Genomic DNA, 17872 nt, shown 5'->3' with positions numbered 1-17872 from the left:
AGTTAGTCTATGTCAATTTTATTATATTATATGAGTCTCTTGCATTTTTATCGAAGTCGATATATATATTAATAATCCAATTACTAACAATTGACTTCATCATAGGAGGAGAAATACTTCTGATATAACAAAATAATCTTTTTATATGCAAAATTATATTTAAAGTATTATTCAATACTTAGAATCATGTGGTATTTGTATACAGAAGATCGCAAATAAAATAAACCAAATAAGATCAAGAATAAATAAAATTTTATTTAATTCTATATTAATTATTCACTTGCAATTGTTCGTTTGAAAAATTTCAGATCCAATGTAAATGAAATTACCATTGAATATTTGCTCTCTAAATGGAGAAAGACAGAGATAAATTCCGGTCCATTGTGGGTTCAGTCAAAGGTCTAACCGGGATCGAACCTCTTTAACCGTGGATTCAATGAAAGGTAGAAACCGAATTCTACTATGATTTCATGCAATTCTTTGTTTCTTATTTTATGAATCCAAACCGGAACATAAATTTTTTTATTTTTTTATTCTTATTTTGGTTTTGAAATCGTGGCCGAGTGAGAATGCTCTAAACAGAAAGCAGTTCTCTCCCCCTCAACTTTAAAAAAGAAATCTGGAACATTTCTCAACGCCCATTTAAATATAAAAAAAATAAAATAAAATTATTAATTAGATTTTTTTTAAAAAAAAGTCTAGCATAAGGATTGCAAATATTGAGTAAATAAAACTCCGTTTGGACAAATACTTATTAAACTATTCTATAAAAATGCTTTTTAATTGTAATTTTTTTTCTTGTTTGTGTTTGAGAAGTTTCTTATTTGATTTTAAGTCTATTAATTTTGATACAAACGGAAGGAATTTTATTTGTTATCACAATAACCTCTCAGGATTCAGGAATACATAATTGGAAAGCAAGAAGCACTACCAAAATAATCATAATTTGAACTAAAATAATAAACAAAAAAATCAGTTAATTTTCTCAGACTAATATATATACTATTAAAAAATAACATTTAATTTCCAAACAATTAAACTCATATCTCACATTCTCTTTTTTATAAATTAAAGAAAAAAAACTAATATCTTCTCTAGGAAATTCATTTCAATCAATTGTATTTAATTATCGGAGAACTCGTTGGTGGGCTTTCTACTTGGCGGGCCTCAATGTTATTAAAAAGTTAGGGTTTCGAAGGAGATTTGAGCGATAATTTGATAAATTGACCCATTTACAACCTTGACCCGTTTGACCTGCGTTTTGACCCTTTTTTTTAAAAAAAAACATCAAAATATACCTATCATCTATTCTTAAAACATTAAAACTTAAACAGCACTTTAAAAAAAAAAAAAAAACATTTCCATTTTAATTTTTTCACTTTCAAAACACTAAAAACAAAATTTTAAGTGTTTGTCCAAACAAACACTAATTTTTTAAAAAGCTTTTTGACATGCTACTAATTCAACTTACTAAAATAACCCCTCCTTTTTTTCTTCAAAAAATCTAGATGTAATCTTTACTCTCCCAGGGCATATTTAATCAAGCTATAGAGATGGTAAAACTGGTTATCTAACTCAATATATAGGAAGAGAGGATGTACAAATTCAAGAAATCAGCTACGTATCATCGGCATCACCACCAGCCATATGGACTTCTTCAGAGAACACATACTCGCTTCCATCCGGTCCCAACACCTTAAACCTGCTCAACCACATAACTATCAAACAACCAGAAGGCCAATATGAAATTTATACATGTAATTATTTGCATACATACCTTTCGAGGATAAACTTTCCTTCTTTGTATCTTTGGTTCTTGTCTTGAGCAGCTTCCTGTGATTAAAAACAAGAAATATCTGAGAATTCATTACGCACGCATGGCAAGAAATATCCAAGGATTTAGAAAGAGATCTTCTCACATATTTCCAGCCCACAATGGAGCCACATCCCACGCAAAATATGTCAACAACAGTGTGCATGCCAGTCATCATCAGCCTATCTTCTTTCTCCCCAACAGTAACATTAACACTATCAATACGGAGATGGCATCAGCTACATCTTGCCGAATGAGCAGAAGAGAAAAGTATAGTTTCAAATATAAGCAAAATGTCCACTCAAGAATTCTAGATGCAATACGTAACAGTTCCCATAAAAAAAAGATCATCACGAAAAAATTTGGACTTTCAAAAGTAAAGAAATAAGATACTGGTGGATATGATCCTTCTTGCTCAATACTCTTGCTTTTACCAAGGCAAAACTACAAGTTGACTCTGCAATGACCCATTCCAAAACTCATGAAACTGAATAGAAAATAAGAATCAAAGAGCTCTTACACTTTATCAAAGAGGTAAGCCTTCCCATGCCTGCAGTGGAAAGACTAAAAACACAGAAAGAAATGAAGGGTCAGGATCCACATGTTTGAAATTCAGAATTGATGCTAAGTAGGAAAAGTTTAAATCAAAGCATAAATCGACTGAACAATAAATCAATTTCAAGTGTATATATTCGAATGGCCAAAAGGGAAAGCAATATTAAACTCAAAAGTGAAGCTTCCCTGCAGCGTTTCTTAAATATATGAAGTAAAGAAAACTAAATGATTATACCTCCAGATAAAATGGAACTGAAGACCAATTAAAGTATTATGCATCAACAGTCTGGAAATGGTTATTGTTCGGCTGTAAATAACAAATAGTTAATTAAGTGACAATCGATGTCAGTTTAGTTAGATAACTCCAGGCTGTTGATGTGTAATAGCCGGTCTAGTTAGCAACTAGTTAGGTGGCATTGATTTCCCAGGCCTGAGAACTTACATATACATGAATATAGCTAAATAACTGAGAATAAAGAAATAATTATCCTTAAAATGAACATTGTGATCAATAAACTCCGAAGAGCAACAAATGTGTACATTTAAAAGCCATACACGTTTTTTGAACATGTAAATTTGGCTCTTTTACTGGTTAGCACCGTAACATAGTATGACACAATTTAACAAATTATATTAGTCAGTTGTACAGAGTAATACGAATTGAGTAAAGCAAAATATCCATGCTTCTCTTCACACCGCATTATAAGAATAAAAAATTAGCTCATTGTTTGACTTCTAGCAACTCTGCAGGGCTTATTAGCAGAAATTTCATAAGAAAATTTTGAAAGAGTGCCCCTGAGGAACACGTTGTTTTAACAAAAGATACCTCAAAGACTTTATAGTTGCAGAAATAAGCTGTCTCAGATCATCTGATTAAGATGATCAAACTTTATGCAGCACCATGATTTGAAAATGATGCACCATGATACCGTGCACAAGCTGCACCTGAATCTAAGAGTGAGGATGAGACTAAGAAAGGAAGAAAACTGGCTTCGACAAAGTAGGGAAGAACACCCAAAAGTTATTACTTCCTCATACATATCTCCATTCAAATATATCTATAAATAATGTTCCATTCCCTAAATGGCCATTTTTCTTTCTAAAGCGTGTTTGCTTAAGAGTAATGAATTCAAGTCCACTAACTCTTTTCCATCACCTTTGTGGTGAAACTATACAAATATCCCAAGCTTTCATTGTAAGAAAATTGTGACCCGTAAAATAAACGTGTTGAAAATGACGACGGCCATTGCCAACAATTGCTGAAAAAATTTGTACACGGCAGCCTCAAATTTTGAACATTGAGATACGTATACAAATTTGGTTTGAATCTCGAGCTCCCAAAACACTCGGTGATGGTATGAGTGTGCCTATAAATACCGAAGACTTTGAGGTCCCTAAACACACAATCTCATATAGAAAATACACCATCTAAAGGAGTGTTGAAGTGTTTAGAAGGCTTCAATCGAAAAGAAATCAGAAAGCTTCAACAAATTTTCAATGGCCGGAGGTAATTCTCGATCTGCTTCCGCATATTATATATCATGTTTATATATACGTAAAAACATGATTTTGATAAAAATCCCTAACATTTGGTATCAGAGCAGTGATACCTCTGCCTTGAAAATTTGTTTTCATTTTTTCAATATCATAAAGTTTTGGAAAAAGTTGTTTCTGGAAATTTTCATAAGAAACATGAAAATTGAAAATTTCAGATAAAATAATATTAAGAACTTACCTTAAGATTTTATTCTCGGTTGAAATCTTGAGGAGAGAAAGTTTCTGAAATTTCATATACGAGAGGAGTTGCCAAAGGTTGAAGATGAAGTATCAAATAATGCATGAGAAATGAAGTCAAATACATGATAATGAAGCATTTATGGATTCTGCCAATTGAGATATAAAGACTGTCGGCAGGTTATTTTTTTAATTAAAAAAAAAATTAAATAAATAAATTGATTAAACATGTGGGACGTGCCCACATGTTGGTTATAATTATTTTATTATTATTATTGTTTTTAAATATTAATAATAATAATAAATTTAATATTATACTTGCATTTATTTTTGAGTTTTTTAAATGCAAATTGTATTGAAAAATATTTTGGTAAATTAATATTCACATTATGTTCATATTAAATTATATTGAGTTGTTTATAATTTGAAATGAACATATCAAGTAAAATGTGAATATAATAAAATAAAATATTTCAGATGTTCACAAATGAACAAATAATCCTCACTTTATCACTACTCTGATAAAAGAGAAAAACTGATGAGGAGCACACATTTTCACGTAAATGTGATCCTCACTTTATCACTACTCTGATTTAAGAGAAAAACTGATGGGGAACATATTTGTTCATATTAAGTAAAAATGTGAATATAAAGTTANATATTTTGTGCAGTTATGCAACCTGCGAGTTTTTCTGATATGAAATGTGACATTCCCGAACTAAAGGGCGACAACTATAAAATATGGAAAGAAAGAATTCTTCTTCAATTAGGGTGGATGGATATTGATTATGCTATACGGAAAGACGAACCATTTGCTATTACTGAAAACAGCATTCCGGATGATGTTGATCTTTATGAAAAATGGGAGCGATCTAATCGACTCTGCGTAATGTTCATAAAGACCAAAATCTCTGCTGGTATGCGTGGTTCTGTTGACCAACATAATAATGTCAAAGAATTACTGAAGGCTATTGATGAACAATTTCAGTCTTCAGATAAGGCACTTGCGAGCACCCTAATTATGGAATTCTCTTCATTAAGGCTCACCAGTGTGAGAGGTGTGCGAGAGCACATAATGAAAATGCGGGACATAGCGGCTCGGCTCAAGACACTTGAAGTGGAAATGTCTGAAACTTTTCTTGTGCACTACATTTTATGCACTCTTCCACAACAATATGGACCCTTCAAAATTTCCTACAATACACATAAGGATAAATGGTCAATCAATGAATTAATGACCATGTGTGTTCAAGAGGAAGGAAGGCTGTTGATGGAAACAAGTGATAATGTCTTTATGATTACACAAGGAAAGTATAAGAAACAAGCCAAAGTCAAGGGAAAAGGAAAAGAAAAATGAATAATTCCATCTCGACCTGACATTAAGAAAGAATCCAAGTGTTTCTTCTGTAAAAAGACGGGACACATGAAGAAGGATTGCAATAAATTTAAGGACTGGCTTGAAAAGAAAGGTATTCCTACTTCATTTGTCTTTTATGAATCTAATATGGTTAATATGATTTATAACACATGGTGGATTGATTCTGGTTCTACAATCCATGTTACAAATACCTTGCAGGGTATGCAAAACCTAAGGAAGCCAATAGAAAATGAGCGGAGCATCTATTCAGGAAACAAGATGTCTTCCCATGTGGAGGCTATTGGGACTTGCTGCCTAGTGTTGAATAGTGGTTATATTTTAAAATTGGAAAAGACATTTTATGTTCCTAGTTTTTCTAGGAATTTAATTTCGGTTTCAAAACTTGTACCCCTTGGTTATTCATTTCAGTTTTTGGATAAATCAATAAATTTGTTTTATAAATCAAATCTTATTGGAAATGGTACAATGGTTGATGGTCTTTTCTCTATTTATTTACAAAATAATAACACCACTATGCATGTTCAAGGAGGTATTAAAAGATGTGTTATAAATGAAGATTCCTCTATATTATGGCATCGGAGATTGGGACACATCTCCATAGAGAGGATTAAAAGATTAGTAAATGATGGAGTACTCAGTACTTTAGATTTTACTGATTTTGAGACTTGTGTGGATTGCATTAAGGGAAAGCAGACTAATAAGTCTAAAAAAGGTGCCAAGAGGAGTACAGAAATATTAGAAATCATACATTCAGATATTTGTTGTCCAGATATGTACATGCAAAGTCCGAAATACTTCATCTCTTTCATTGATGATTACTCACGATACATGTATATCTACATGCTTCATAATAAAAACGAAGCACTTGAAGCCTTTAAGGTTTTTAAGGCTGAAGAGGAGAAGCAATGTGGAAAATATATTAAGATCGTGAGAACTGATAGAGGTGGAGAATATTACGGTAGATACACTGAGAATGGACAAGCAACTGGTCCGTTTGCGAAGTTTCTTCAAGAACATGGGATTGTTGCCCAATATACTATGCCTGGTTCTCCGGACCAAAATGGCGTAGCTGAGAGGAGAAACCGAACATTATTGGACATGGTGAGAAGCATGTTTCTTAGCTCTAAACTTCATAAATCTTTGTGGACTGAAGCTCTTAAGACAGCTGTGTATATATTAAACCGAGTTCCAACCAAGGCTGTCCCAAAGACGCCATTTGAGTTATTTAAAGGTTGGAAACCGAGTTTACAACATATACGCGTTTGGGGTTGTCCTTCTGAAATAAGAGTTTACAACCCACATGAAAAGAAACTGGACCCAAGAACTATAAGTGGATATTTCATTGGGTATGCCGAAAAATCCAAAGGGTACAGATTCTATTGTCCATCTCACAACACTAGAATTGTGGAATCAAGAAATGCAAAATTTCTTGAAAATGACTTGATTAGTGGGAGTGATCATGACATAGTTTTTGAGAATGATCACATTAATGCACAACCCTCTTATTCAATGGACAGATTGGTCGTTATTCACACCCCGCAAGACCAAATGGGTGTTAGACAACCAGTTAATGAAGTTCCACAAATTGCTGATGAAAATCCAGTAGATCAAGTTGTGAATGAAGAACAACAAGAAATTGTTGATCAACCAAACAACCTTAGGAGATCTACTAGAATAAGAAGATCAGCAATATCTAGTGATTATGTTGTGTATTTACAAGAATCGGATTTTAACATCGGAGCTGAAAATGATCCTGAAACGTTTTCACAAGCCATGAATTGTAATGAGTCAAAACTATGGTTTAATGCTATGAAAGAAGAGATGAATTCTATGGCAGTTAATGGAGTCTGGGATCTTGTTCAGTTGCCTGATGGTGTAAAAGCCATTGGATGTAAATGGGTCTTCAAAACAAAGAAAGACTCATTAGGCAACATTGAAAGGTATAAAGCAAGACTCGTTGCTAAAGGATTCACTCAACAAGAAGGAATCGATTATAAGGAGACTTTTTCTCCTGTATCTAAAAAAGATTCTCTTCGTATCATTCTAGCATTAGTTGCACATTTTGACTTAAATTTGCAACAAATGGATGTGAAAACAGCTTTTCTCAATGGAGAACTAGAGGAAGAGGTTTATATGAAACAACCTGAAGGATTCTTCTCTAGTAATGGTGAGCAATTGGTTTGTAAGCTTAAGAAATCTATATATGGATTGAAATAAGCTTCACGTCAATGGTATTTAAAATTTCATGATGTTATCTCTTCATTCGGATTCGTTGAGAACCTCATGGATCAATGTATATACCAGAAGGTCAGTGGGAGCAAGATTTGTTTCCTTATTCTATATGTGGATGATATATTACTTGCAACCAATGATAAGGGTTTGTTATATGAGGTGAAACAATTTCTCTCTAAAAATTTTGATATGAAGGATATGGGTGATGCATCTTATGTCATTGGCATTAAGATACATAGAGATAGAATTCGAGGTATTATAGGTCTGTCTCAAGAAACCTATATCAACAAAGTTTTAGAGAGATATCGGATGAAAGATTGTTCACCAAGTATAGCTCCTGTTGTGAAAGGCTATAAATTCAATTTGAGCCAATGCCCAAAGAATGATCTAGAGCGGGAACAAATGAAAAACATTCCTTATGCTTCTGCTGTCGGAAGCTTGATGTATGCTCAGGTTTGCACTAGACCTGACATTGCATTTGTTATTGGGATGTTGGGAAGATATCAGAGTAATCCAGGTTTAGACCATTGGAAAGCTGCAAAGAAAGTAATGAGGTACCGTCAAGGGACCAAAGATTATATGCTTATGTTCAAGAAAATCCACTTCAGGATATATTTTTATGCTAGCTGGTGGAGCTGTATCTTGGAGAAGTGCAAAGCAGACATTAACTGCTACTTCCACTATGGAAGCTGAATTCGTATCTTGTTTTGAGGCAACCTCACATGGGGTATGGTTGAAGAGTTTCATTTCAGGGCTTAGAATTATGGATTCTATATCTAGGCCATTAAGAATATATTGTGACAATTCAGCTGCTGTTTTTATGGCTAAAAATAACAAAAGTGGTATTCGAAGCAAGCACATCGACATTAAATATTTAGCCATACGAGAACGTGTTAAAGATAAGAAGTTACTTATCGAGCACATTAACATTGAATTGATGATTGCGGATCCTTTAACTAAGGGCATGCCACCATTGAAATTCAAGGATCATACAGAAAGAATGGGACTTGGTTCTTTTATGTAATTTTGTTGTAAAAACAAAATTAATGAAACTCATTAATTTATGTTATTTTTCATATTCAGTTATGTACATATTCAGTTACCATGAAAAATATCAATAAAGTTGGACCTCGAATAAACATAAGGTTTATTCATTAAGTTATTTGAGAGATATAATACATTGTGATACATGGAAGATAATAATCGTTTTTTTTAGATGACCTATCGCCATGATTCATGTATTTTAATTTCTCCTATGATAAATGAGATATACGGGTCAAGTGGGAGAATGTAAGAAAATTGTGACCCGTAAAATAAACGTGTTGAAAATGACGACGGCCATTGCCAACAATTGCTGAAAAAATTTGTACACGGCAGCCTCAAATTTTGAACATTGAGATACGTATACAAATTTGGTTTGAATCTCGAGCTCCCAAAACACTCGGTGATGGTATGAGTGTGCCTATAAATACCGAAGACTTTGAGGTCCCTAAACACACAATCTCATATAGAAAATACACCATCTAAAGGAGTGTTGAAGTGTTTAGAAGGCTTCAATCGAAAAGAAATCAGAAAGCTTCAACAAATTTTCAATGGCCGGAGGTAATTCTCGATCTGCTTCCGCATATTATATATCATGTTTATATATACGTAAAAACATGATTTTGATAAAAATCCCTAACATTCATCCCTTCAAGCTCACTTCGAAAACATATATCCAATAAACCACTATGTGTGGGTGAAAAATGTTTTCCTAGGCACACATGGGGATTAATGAGTGAGAGATTAACAAAAAAAAAGTAAAGACGGACGTTACACAAGCAATCTGATTGAATAAACAAGCAATCTGATTGAATAAACAAAGACGTTCACGTGTATGCTGACAGCAATCAATTATGATTAATCGTGAGGTGAAAAGTTCAAAAAGAGGCATAATGAATCGATTCAATGAAACACTTCACCCTATTTTTACATTTAATTTAAACATAATAATATGTATACTAAAAGTTAATTCTATTGAATCCTTTTTTCAGCAAGTTAATGCAAATTTGCAAAATGTAATGACGCCTCAAACTCTTCTTGCCTTGAATACAGTACTTCATTTCATAGTTACATAATTCAACTAAAATCATCCCATTAATGGCAGGCAAATCTAAATCCCTTAGGCTAAACATCAGTTTACTGAACCTCATTACCATGTAAATGACCAATCCCAACTTCAAACACCCATTAATCGAAAACAAATCAGCAAACATAATCATAAATCCACCTACATTGCCAGAAAAAAATACTATTAAAGATTGAAACAGATATACCTTCGAGATTATGTCTTTGGCTAGACCAAGATGGGCTTGACAGTGCTTGCAACTATACAAATTCCCTTCAAGGTAAATCAGAAATACCCTCCCCATTGTAACAATCCTCTCTTCTTAGCAACGATCAATTCTTCCTTTGAAAAAAAAGAGAAAAAGATGAAAATACAGGTAATCCCCAGCAACAAATCACTACGAAAAAGGGTAAAATACCCGAAAAGTGCACAAAATGCAAGAGCATTATTCAATAAAGTAGAATTTGCCATGAAAATACATTGAAGGAGGCCAGATGAAGAAGATTGATGTTGATCTCACCTACTCAAAAGTGCAGCTGTTAAAGGAAAAAAGGCCCAAGCGAATTGATGTGATGAGAATCATGGATGCGTATTTATAGTAGTGTGCGTGGGTTGCTTGGAGCGGAGATCGAAGAATTTTAATACGTTGGGAAACAAGTTTATGTTAAAAATTTTCGGTTTTATATAAATTTGGAAATCTTGTTTTGAGATGAATTACGTCTAAATTTCAATTTTAATATAATATCATAGTAAAATTTCGATCATGACTCAAGTTTCACCGTTATGTGTTGGATTGCTCATGGTTGAATCACTTGTAAATTTCATTGGTCCACTCGTAAATTTCATTAACGCAAATTCCATCATTATGTGTATAATTAAAATCCTCATAAAATTTACAATCCAAATATTCATTCGCGAGCAACTTTATGTAACTAGATATGTAGGGTCATAAATCATTAATATGATGACCCAAAAATCGATTGGTCTTGAGTTAGAATTCCACTTATATATATTGTAGTTAGATAAAAAAAAAAAAAACTCTCATGCCCTATCCGGGAAAAAAACAAAACAATCAAAACAAAACGAATGGCGTTTATTTATCAATTATTAAGGTGCTATTATTAATTAATTAATATATTTTTATCTGTGTGTTTTTGGGCTAATTTTTTTAAAAGTCCTATTACGTGTGTTTTTTTTTAAAAAAAATTTTAAAAAATTAAATAGCCTTCTTCTATTTATTTTATTGGACTATTTGTAAAAATAAAACATTCAGTTTATTAATTGGCCACAATTTGCTTTAATTTTTAACATTATCACAAATATTTATATATTCTGGTACGTGTGAATGGCAGTGACTTTATTTTCCTCATGTATGTAATAATATATATTCTCTGATCTATTTAGAATAAAGAATATATAGTTATGCTGTAGGTGTTTCAGTATAATATTTAAATTTATTTCTTTTTGCGTATGCTTCTGCTGCGTTGCGTGGCTTCTAATTGCATTATGAATGGCCTTCCACATGAATATTTTCATCTTACTCTGGAATTTTCAAATGCCATAATTTCCGAAATAAGAATGTGCTATCTATCCCTAGACTTCCCTCGACTGCTCTCCACCTAATGATTCATAGCTAAATGATAGCCTGAACTAACAGAGTAAATGCCATTTTTATTGTAATTCCAAATGATTACATTTCATCACCAGTCACATCACTTACCGGGATTCGTTGGAGTTCATCGTGATCAATCTGCCAAATTACATCCTCAATCTTCGGCCAGTTCCAATTCCCCGAGTCTGAAGTTATATCACTAACCCGAAAGTTAGGACTGAGCAGTGTTGGAGTCGTAATAGGCAAGAAAGATAATGGGCGCCCCATGAGCCATGGATCATGAAAGACACCAACACTCCAGCCGGATCAAATACGCCGCCGAGTCCCCTAATTCACGACCCCAAAGAAGGCTACGCCATATATAGGAAGGCCGATGACCCAAACGAGCTTGCAAGGAGGCGTTAGGAAAATATTTTGGCCTAAAGATATTAAATAAGCAATAATAGCTTAGTGTGTGTTTTTTCCAAATAAAAAATGTGGTCAACTTATTTGAAAAAATTTAAATAAAATAATAATCAAGAAATAAAACCAGATAGTTTGGAGAAGAACCAAACCTTTTAAAAAATCAATGAGAACTTGATCTACACAATCCTATAAGTCCATCTCCAATGTTACGCTAAATTGATGTGAAACACTATTTTAGAGCAGCATTTCCCAAAGAATATTAGAATAATATTAAATCTTAGAATATTACATTTTGAGATATAATATGATACGATAACATAATGTTTTTTATAAATAATAAAATTTTAATTCAAAGAAAAAAAATTTGAAAACAAAAAAATGTATTCGAAGGCAAAAAATCCTAATTCCTACTGCAACAAACCAGTCGTCCAATAATTTACTCAATAAACCGGATAAGAAGAAGATAAGGCCGACCCTCCTACAACCCTCAGATGGATTCACCCCCTCAATCCAACGGCCACCATCCCTCCACCCTATATCTCTATCACTCACACTTGTGCTCTGTGACCCAGCCAAATACCACGTACTACTTCATTGCCACATGCTCAAATCTCGTTAACTTTTTTCCTTCAGTCCTTCACCATGGCCTCGGCCACATCATCCTTCGTAGGGACCCGTATACCGGACGTCCACTCTGGCCCATGCCGCTTCCAGGCACGCTTTGGTTTCGGGAAGAAGAAATCTCCCAAGAAATCAGCATCAAAGCCCGTTACCGACCGACCGTTGTGGTATCCCGGGGTCAAGGCTCCGGATTATCTCGACGGTACCCTCATCGGTGACTACGGCTTTGACCCGTTCGGTTTGGGCAAGCCGGCTGAATACTTGCAGTTTGATTTGGACTCACTCGACCAGAACCTGGCAAAGAACAACGCCGGGGATATTATCGGAAGCAGAACTGAGTCTGACGACGTGAAGTCCACGCCATTCCAACCTTACAGCGAGGTTTTTGGACTGCAGAGATTCAGGGAATGCGAGCTCATCCATGGCAGGTGGGCCATGTTGGCGACTCTCGGAGCCCTGACTGTCGAGTGGCTCACTGGCATTACCTGGCAAGACGCAGGAAAGGTAGTATATTCATGCATCGATACCAAGATTTTTTACACGGAAAATTTCGAATTATTTGGTGATTTATCGAGTCAAAACGATGTCTACAGGTTGAGCTGGTGGAGGGATCATCATACCTCGGGCAGGCACTCCCATTCTCGATGAGCACGTTGATCTGGATCGAGTTGTTGGTGATCGGGTACATCGAGTTCCAGAGGAACGGTGAGCTTGACCCGGAGAAGAGGCTTTACCCGGGTGGATCATACTTCGACCCGATGGGCTTAGCAGCGGACCCGGAAAAGAAGGCGACCCTTCAGCTGGCTGAGATCAAGCATGCCCGCCTCGCCATGGTGGGTTTCTTAGGATTCGCCGTGCAAGCCGCCGCCACCGGCAAGGGTCCACTCAACAACTGGGCCACCCACTTGAGCGACCCCCTCCACACGACCATTTTTGACACCTTTGGGTTTTTCTCTTGAACCAGTGGGCTCCCCATGTTGTCTAGTGAATTTCAAAGTCATCTTGTAAAAATTGCGATACCCGAACGACCCACCCGTTTTCACAGTTAAACTAAACTCATTGAAACAAGAAAACTATCTCGATCCAGACTTTTTTTATATTAAACATTGGGTGTGTATGTTGCTAATTATCATATATCTATTTCAGATTTACCCCTAAAAAATTAGAAGAAAAAAAGGTATCCATTTATTGTCACGCACGATAATTTTGAGGTAGAGAACGAAAATGATACTTAGCCAAGTATTAGCTAAACCAAGTAATAACGAAAAGTCTATTTAAAATTTTCTTGGGTTTAATTTTTTCTATGCGATATTAGGGAGAATTTGAAACTTACTTGGCACCTATCGTTTTAATGAAAATGTTGTAATATGGGTGAGGCGGATGTTCTACTAGCTAGCTTTAATAATTCAAGAATCAAGAGAGGTTCCGCTCAACGACCCGTCCATTCGTATTTGCCAATTCAGATTCTCGATTATTTATTTCAACCGCTCACTCTTAAGTAATAAAACTTGAGCATTTATTCGTGACATTGAATTCTTGAAATAAATGTAATTTACTTGTATTCCATTTCACATGATATTATAAATTGTGATTTATTATATTTTAATCAACATTATTTAAACATATATTCAATTCGAACCCAAATTAGTTTGTTTTAAGAAGTTGTCTTAATATTTGATTGATATAATATGATATTCAGTTCGATTGGATTCATAATTCGATTTATTGTGAGTTGAATCAGTGAGTTTCTCGAGGCCATATATGTTTTAAACTCAACTTATTTATACTTCTAATATCCAAATTTCCAACACCTTAGAGAAAAAGAGGATGTGCCTATATCCAAAAATTGAAATAAAATAAGATGTGTCTATATCCAAAAATTGAAATAAAAAAATAAAATAAAATAATGTCGGTGATAACTGATGGAGGATAAATGATAATGGACTAGTAATAGTATGGCCGATTACCGATGGGCCAACAAGTAGTAAGAAAAAGAAATTCCAATAACCGGCTAGTCCGGTGACTCAATTGGATTTGCTCTCACTCTGGTCCCTCGATTCTAAAATTCTATTTTTCTCCTCTAGACTCGTTGAGCACCGATCTCTTGTTATCTTCTTGGTATGCTTATCTCTTTTGTAATAATTATCTGTTTTTATAGTTTTTCTTAGCTAAAATTCATACATAGAGCTTGTGGCAGTGTTTTCTTGGTGTTAAGGTCCTTAATTCTGTATGAAATATGATTATTCTTGGATTATTTATTACTTTTTTTTTCTTTTTCACTTCAATTTTAATTCATGGCTTTGATCGTTCGTTGCTGTATGTTAAACATGATAAAGGGTGGAGATGTTTTGTATGTTATAGTTTGGAAAATCAGTTTGTGATTTTGGGTTGTGTTTCTTTTTCTTTTTCCCCACTTTATTTCTCCCTTTTTTGTTTTGTTAAAGTTACTTTTTTGTTGCAGAAGCCAATAAATATTTTGATTCAAACCTTTATATTGCTTATCTAGATTTTGTTAAGCAGTTGAAGTTTCGCTGCGATTGTGTGCGCGCTGCGTTGACTTTGTTGATGAGCATAAGCAATGGCTTTATTTTATATTTTGCTGCCCACGCCAAAATATGTTCTTGGTGTTGTTATATGGGATACTATGGTCTCCGCTAGTTGAACATAAGTTGTCTAGTTTGTGGGTGTAAACTTAGTTGTCGTTGACGGTGTATTGGTGTATGTGTCTAGGTGTTTACCTTGTTGAAATGAAGACTGGCGGCAGGAGTAAAGGGGCTGCAAAAAAGGACACAAAAGAAGCATTGAAACCCGTGGATGATAGGTTGGCCTTGATTTCATATTTTGGAACTTAATACAGTGTTGTATTAGATTTAACTGTATTCATTCATAGCATGTTGTTTGTTTCAGAAAGATTGGGAAAAGGAAGGTTGCTGCGAAGCCAAGTAAACCAAAGGCAGCAAAAGCCAAGAAAGACCCTAACAAGCCCAAGAGGCCCCCTAGTGCTTTCTTTGTGTTCCTGTACAAAGCACCATTATTACTTATTTTTTGTGCAGCGGAAAGCATGAGCTTCATTATATTCCATTTTTCAGATTTTGTATTCTACATGGGCTAAATGGTTGGTTATTTAATGATTTTATTGCAGTGAAGAGTTTAGAAAGACTTTCAAAAAGGAAAATCCTAATGTCAAGGCTGTCTCAGCTGTATGTTGTCTATACTCCCATTTTTGCTTGCAATGTCTTTTGCAGGTTGAGTTTTTGACAAAGCGTGCTTTCGGATATGTTTTACACATTTCTAGGTAGGGAAAGCTGGAGGAGAGAAGTGGAAATCCTTGGGTGCAGCTGTAAGTGCTAGAAACTCTATTTATTGCATATTTGACATGCCGGAAAATTATTTTCAAACTTCGAATTATTCAAGAGTACATGTGAAGCTTTTGATTGTGGGGTAATTATCTATGTTACACACGCATAAATGATTTATACGTTCGCTATGAAGTGAACATTAAACTGAGTATGATTTTTGGGTTAATTTAGCTAGCATGTTGATCTGTTGATTCGCAGGAAGCTACAGTATTAATTTTATCATTTATTGCAAATACATTCTTAGGAAAAAGCTCCTTATGAAGCCAAAGCTGCGAAGAAGAAGGCCGAGTATGAAAAACTAATGAATGCCTACAACAAAAAGCAGGTGTTTTTTTTAAAAAAACTTATCTTCCATAAGATATTACATTTTATGCTAGGATGTTTTTACCTGCATGCTTAAATGTTTTTCATTCATAAAATTGGCAGGAGAGTTCTGCTGATCAGGGCGACGAAGGATCTGAGAGGTCTGGATCGGAAGTTCACGATGATGACGATGACGACGAGAGTGACCACGTACGTAATTTCACTAAGTTTTGGACTGAAGCCATTATGATATTCTGAAAGCAACATGATTAAAAACTCGACATATGGTTGAATATTGTATTAAGGTGCTGTTTTCTAGAAGCTAGCATCCAGCTAAATGTTACGAATAGTTGCTTTTGTGTAGGATGAGGAGGATGAGGAGGATGAAGAGTGAGATTTGCAACACAAAAATAAGACTCAAGGCGGATCACTGATTGGGATTCTGGATATATATGTATGATTTGGAATGCGAAAATGGACAAGTATGAACAATGTAACTTATGTATAGTGTATGTATTTCAACGCAGTTATGAGAATGCAATTTGTCAATAGATTTGAATCGCAACCACCGTCGCGTACGTAGTACTAGGTAGAAGTCAACTAAACACAAAATCAAGAGAACACGCAGAGCCTCAATGCATTGTATCATCAAATTAACAAAAAGATGCGCAGATAAATTATCAAAAAAATCACGTATGTCTAGATATTTCAGCTGGTTGTTTAGCAAAATAAAACCCAGGGTGCCAAAATCAGATTTTTGAAGACAAAATGCTTACATGTCAAGTGTACGTAAGCATGGCCAAAGAATCAACATCAATGTTTACAACTTCAATCTTGTTTCTTGCCGTTCTGCTCCATAAATTTTTGTATCTCTTCGCTGCAATTAGACGATTGGCGGTGTCGAATGTAGTAAGCTTTATGCTGTCGCGGCAATTTAAATGAAATTTAAAACTTAAGCACATACAGGAAACATGTGGTTATGTCTCAAGAACCGACAGCAGGCCAAGTTCTTGAACAGAGGAAATGATGCCATCCAAGGGAAGCATAATCTACAGTGATAGCCGCAATGAACAACCCCATAAAAATTGAAGAAAAGAAAGGAATTAACTATAGAGATAGCTGCAATTCAATTCAGGACAATTGAATGTAAAGAGATGAACCTGCTGTTTAGTAAAGTCTTTAATGCATTCGGCAAGAAACCTCCGTATAGCCCGAATAAACCATCACGAGCCACAATGCCTGATCTAAATTGATATTCATAGAGACGTTAGCATAATCAAGCCGTGGGAAACACAAGGGTGGTTCAGAAGCTGAAATAAAGAAGGCGAAAATTCCTTTTCGACTTTCTTTTCTGCCACCGAAATACAAGCAAAATTGTTGGCCGTGTTGCCACAGCGGCCAGTAAGCGGGCCATCCTTCCACTGGTCCCGCTCCGTATGACTGTTCGGGTGAAGACCCGGAACGCCCGCCATACTAATTTGGTTCCGCTGTCATTCATTTCGCCCTTCTTGGAGATAAGGTGTGGAGTGCGGGCAGCAGAGAAGATCAAGGGGAATAGAATACAAGGCAGACAGACTAAAGTTTTCAGGTATAATTATTTTTATTAGAGCACTTGCATGTGTGCAGTTGACGTACATGCTTCTCATAAAAAAATAATATATTTTATATAATAAAATTTTATTCTTAAGTCAGGTCATTTAGTGCTATTATTATTATTTTTGCCATTTTCTTTCTTTAATTAATAAGCGTAACA

The 17872-nt window shown here is 34.8% G+C and overlaps 4 protein-coding genes and 1 long non-coding RNA gene across 10 annotated transcripts; 3 read left to right on the top strand and 2 right to left on the bottom strand.

Moving 5' to 3' along the window:
- Positions 1 to 1346: 1346 nt before the first annotated feature.
- On the bottom strand, positions 1347 to 11752 carry LOC140971701 (protein yippee-like). 3 transcript variants are annotated; one of them, XM_073434095.1, is made up of 6 exons: positions 11540 to 11752; positions 10028 to 10161; positions 2334 to 2377; positions 1920 to 2028; positions 1778 to 1833; positions 1347 to 1702 (listed from the first exon to the last, which is right to left on the bottom strand). In XM_073434095.1, the coding sequence occupies exons 2-6, from the start codon at positions 10121 to 10123 to the stop codon at positions 1618 to 1620; spliced, it is 390 nt and encodes a 129-aa protein (XP_073290196.1). In that variant the 5' UTR covers positions 10124 to 10161; positions 11540 to 11752; the 3' UTR covers positions 1347 to 1617. The 3 variants fall into 3 exon arrangements, with proteins under 3 accessions (XP_073290196.1, XP_073290195.1, XP_073290197.1); XM_073434094.1 differs by lacking the exon at positions 11540 to 11752 and adding an exon at positions 10340 to 10453; XM_073434096.1 differs by lacking the exon at positions 11540 to 11752 and adding an exon at positions 10340 to 10426 and having other exon boundaries at positions 10028 to 10157.
- LOC140966892 (uncharacterized) lies at positions 3588 to 5459 on the top strand. Its single transcript, XM_073427177.1, has 2 exons — positions 3588 to 3875; positions 4774 to 5459. Exons 1-2 carry the CDS (start codon positions 3866 to 3868, stop codon positions 5457 to 5459), a joined length of 696 nt encoding a protein of 231 aa, XP_073283278.1. The 5' UTR covers positions 3588 to 3865.
- A 666-nt stretch (positions 11753 to 12418) lies between the features above and the next one.
- Positions 12419 to 13583, top strand: LOC140971699 (chlorophyll a-b binding protein CP29.1, chloroplastic-like). The gene is made up of 2 exons (XM_073434093.1): positions 12419 to 12961; positions 13051 to 13583. Exons 1-2 carry the CDS (start codon positions 12479 to 12481, stop codon positions 13414 to 13416), a joined length of 849 nt encoding a protein of 282 aa, XP_073290194.1. The 5' UTR covers positions 12419 to 12478; the 3' UTR covers positions 13417 to 13583.
- An 824-nt stretch (positions 13584 to 14407) lies between these two features.
- On the top strand, positions 14408 to 16668 carry LOC140971697 (DNA-binding protein MNB1B-like). 4 transcript variants are annotated; one of them, XM_073434089.1, is made up of 8 exons: positions 14408 to 14575; positions 15188 to 15278; positions 15365 to 15475; positions 15600 to 15657; positions 15753 to 15797; positions 16061 to 16141; positions 16243 to 16329; positions 16470 to 16668. In XM_073434089.1, exons 2-8 carry the CDS (start codon positions 15205 to 15207, stop codon positions 16551 to 16553), a joined length of 540 nt encoding a protein of 179 aa, XP_073290190.1. In that variant the 5' UTR covers positions 14408 to 14575; positions 15188 to 15204; the 3' UTR covers positions 16554 to 16668. The 4 variants fall into 4 exon arrangements, with proteins under 4 accessions (XP_073290190.1, XP_073290193.1, XP_073290192.1 ...); XM_073434092.1 differs by having other exon boundaries at positions 14409 to 14575; positions 16493 to 16668; XM_073434091.1 differs by having other exon boundaries at positions 14410 to 14575; positions 16484 to 16668.
- Positions 16242 to 17683, bottom strand: LOC140971698 (uncharacterized). Its single transcript, XR_012174356.1, has 3 exons — positions 17280 to 17683; positions 16896 to 17040; positions 16242 to 16373 (listed from the first exon to the last, which is right to left on the bottom strand). It is a non-coding gene; the product is annotated as an uncharacterized lncRNA (long non-coding RNA).
- Between the last annotated feature and the right edge of the window lie 189 nt (positions 17684 to 17872).

The sequence above is a fragment of the Primulina huaijiensis genome, chromosome 2 (genome assembly GCF_012295235.1).
Source record: "Primulina huaijiensis isolate GDHJ02 chromosome 2, ASM1229523v2, whole genome shotgun sequence".
NCBI lineage: Eukaryota > Viridiplantae > Streptophyta > Magnoliopsida > Lamiales > Gesneriaceae > Primulina > Primulina huaijiensis.
The sequence above is the reverse complement of the archived record's forward strand: the minus strand, read 5'-3'. Positions and strand labels throughout refer to the sequence as shown.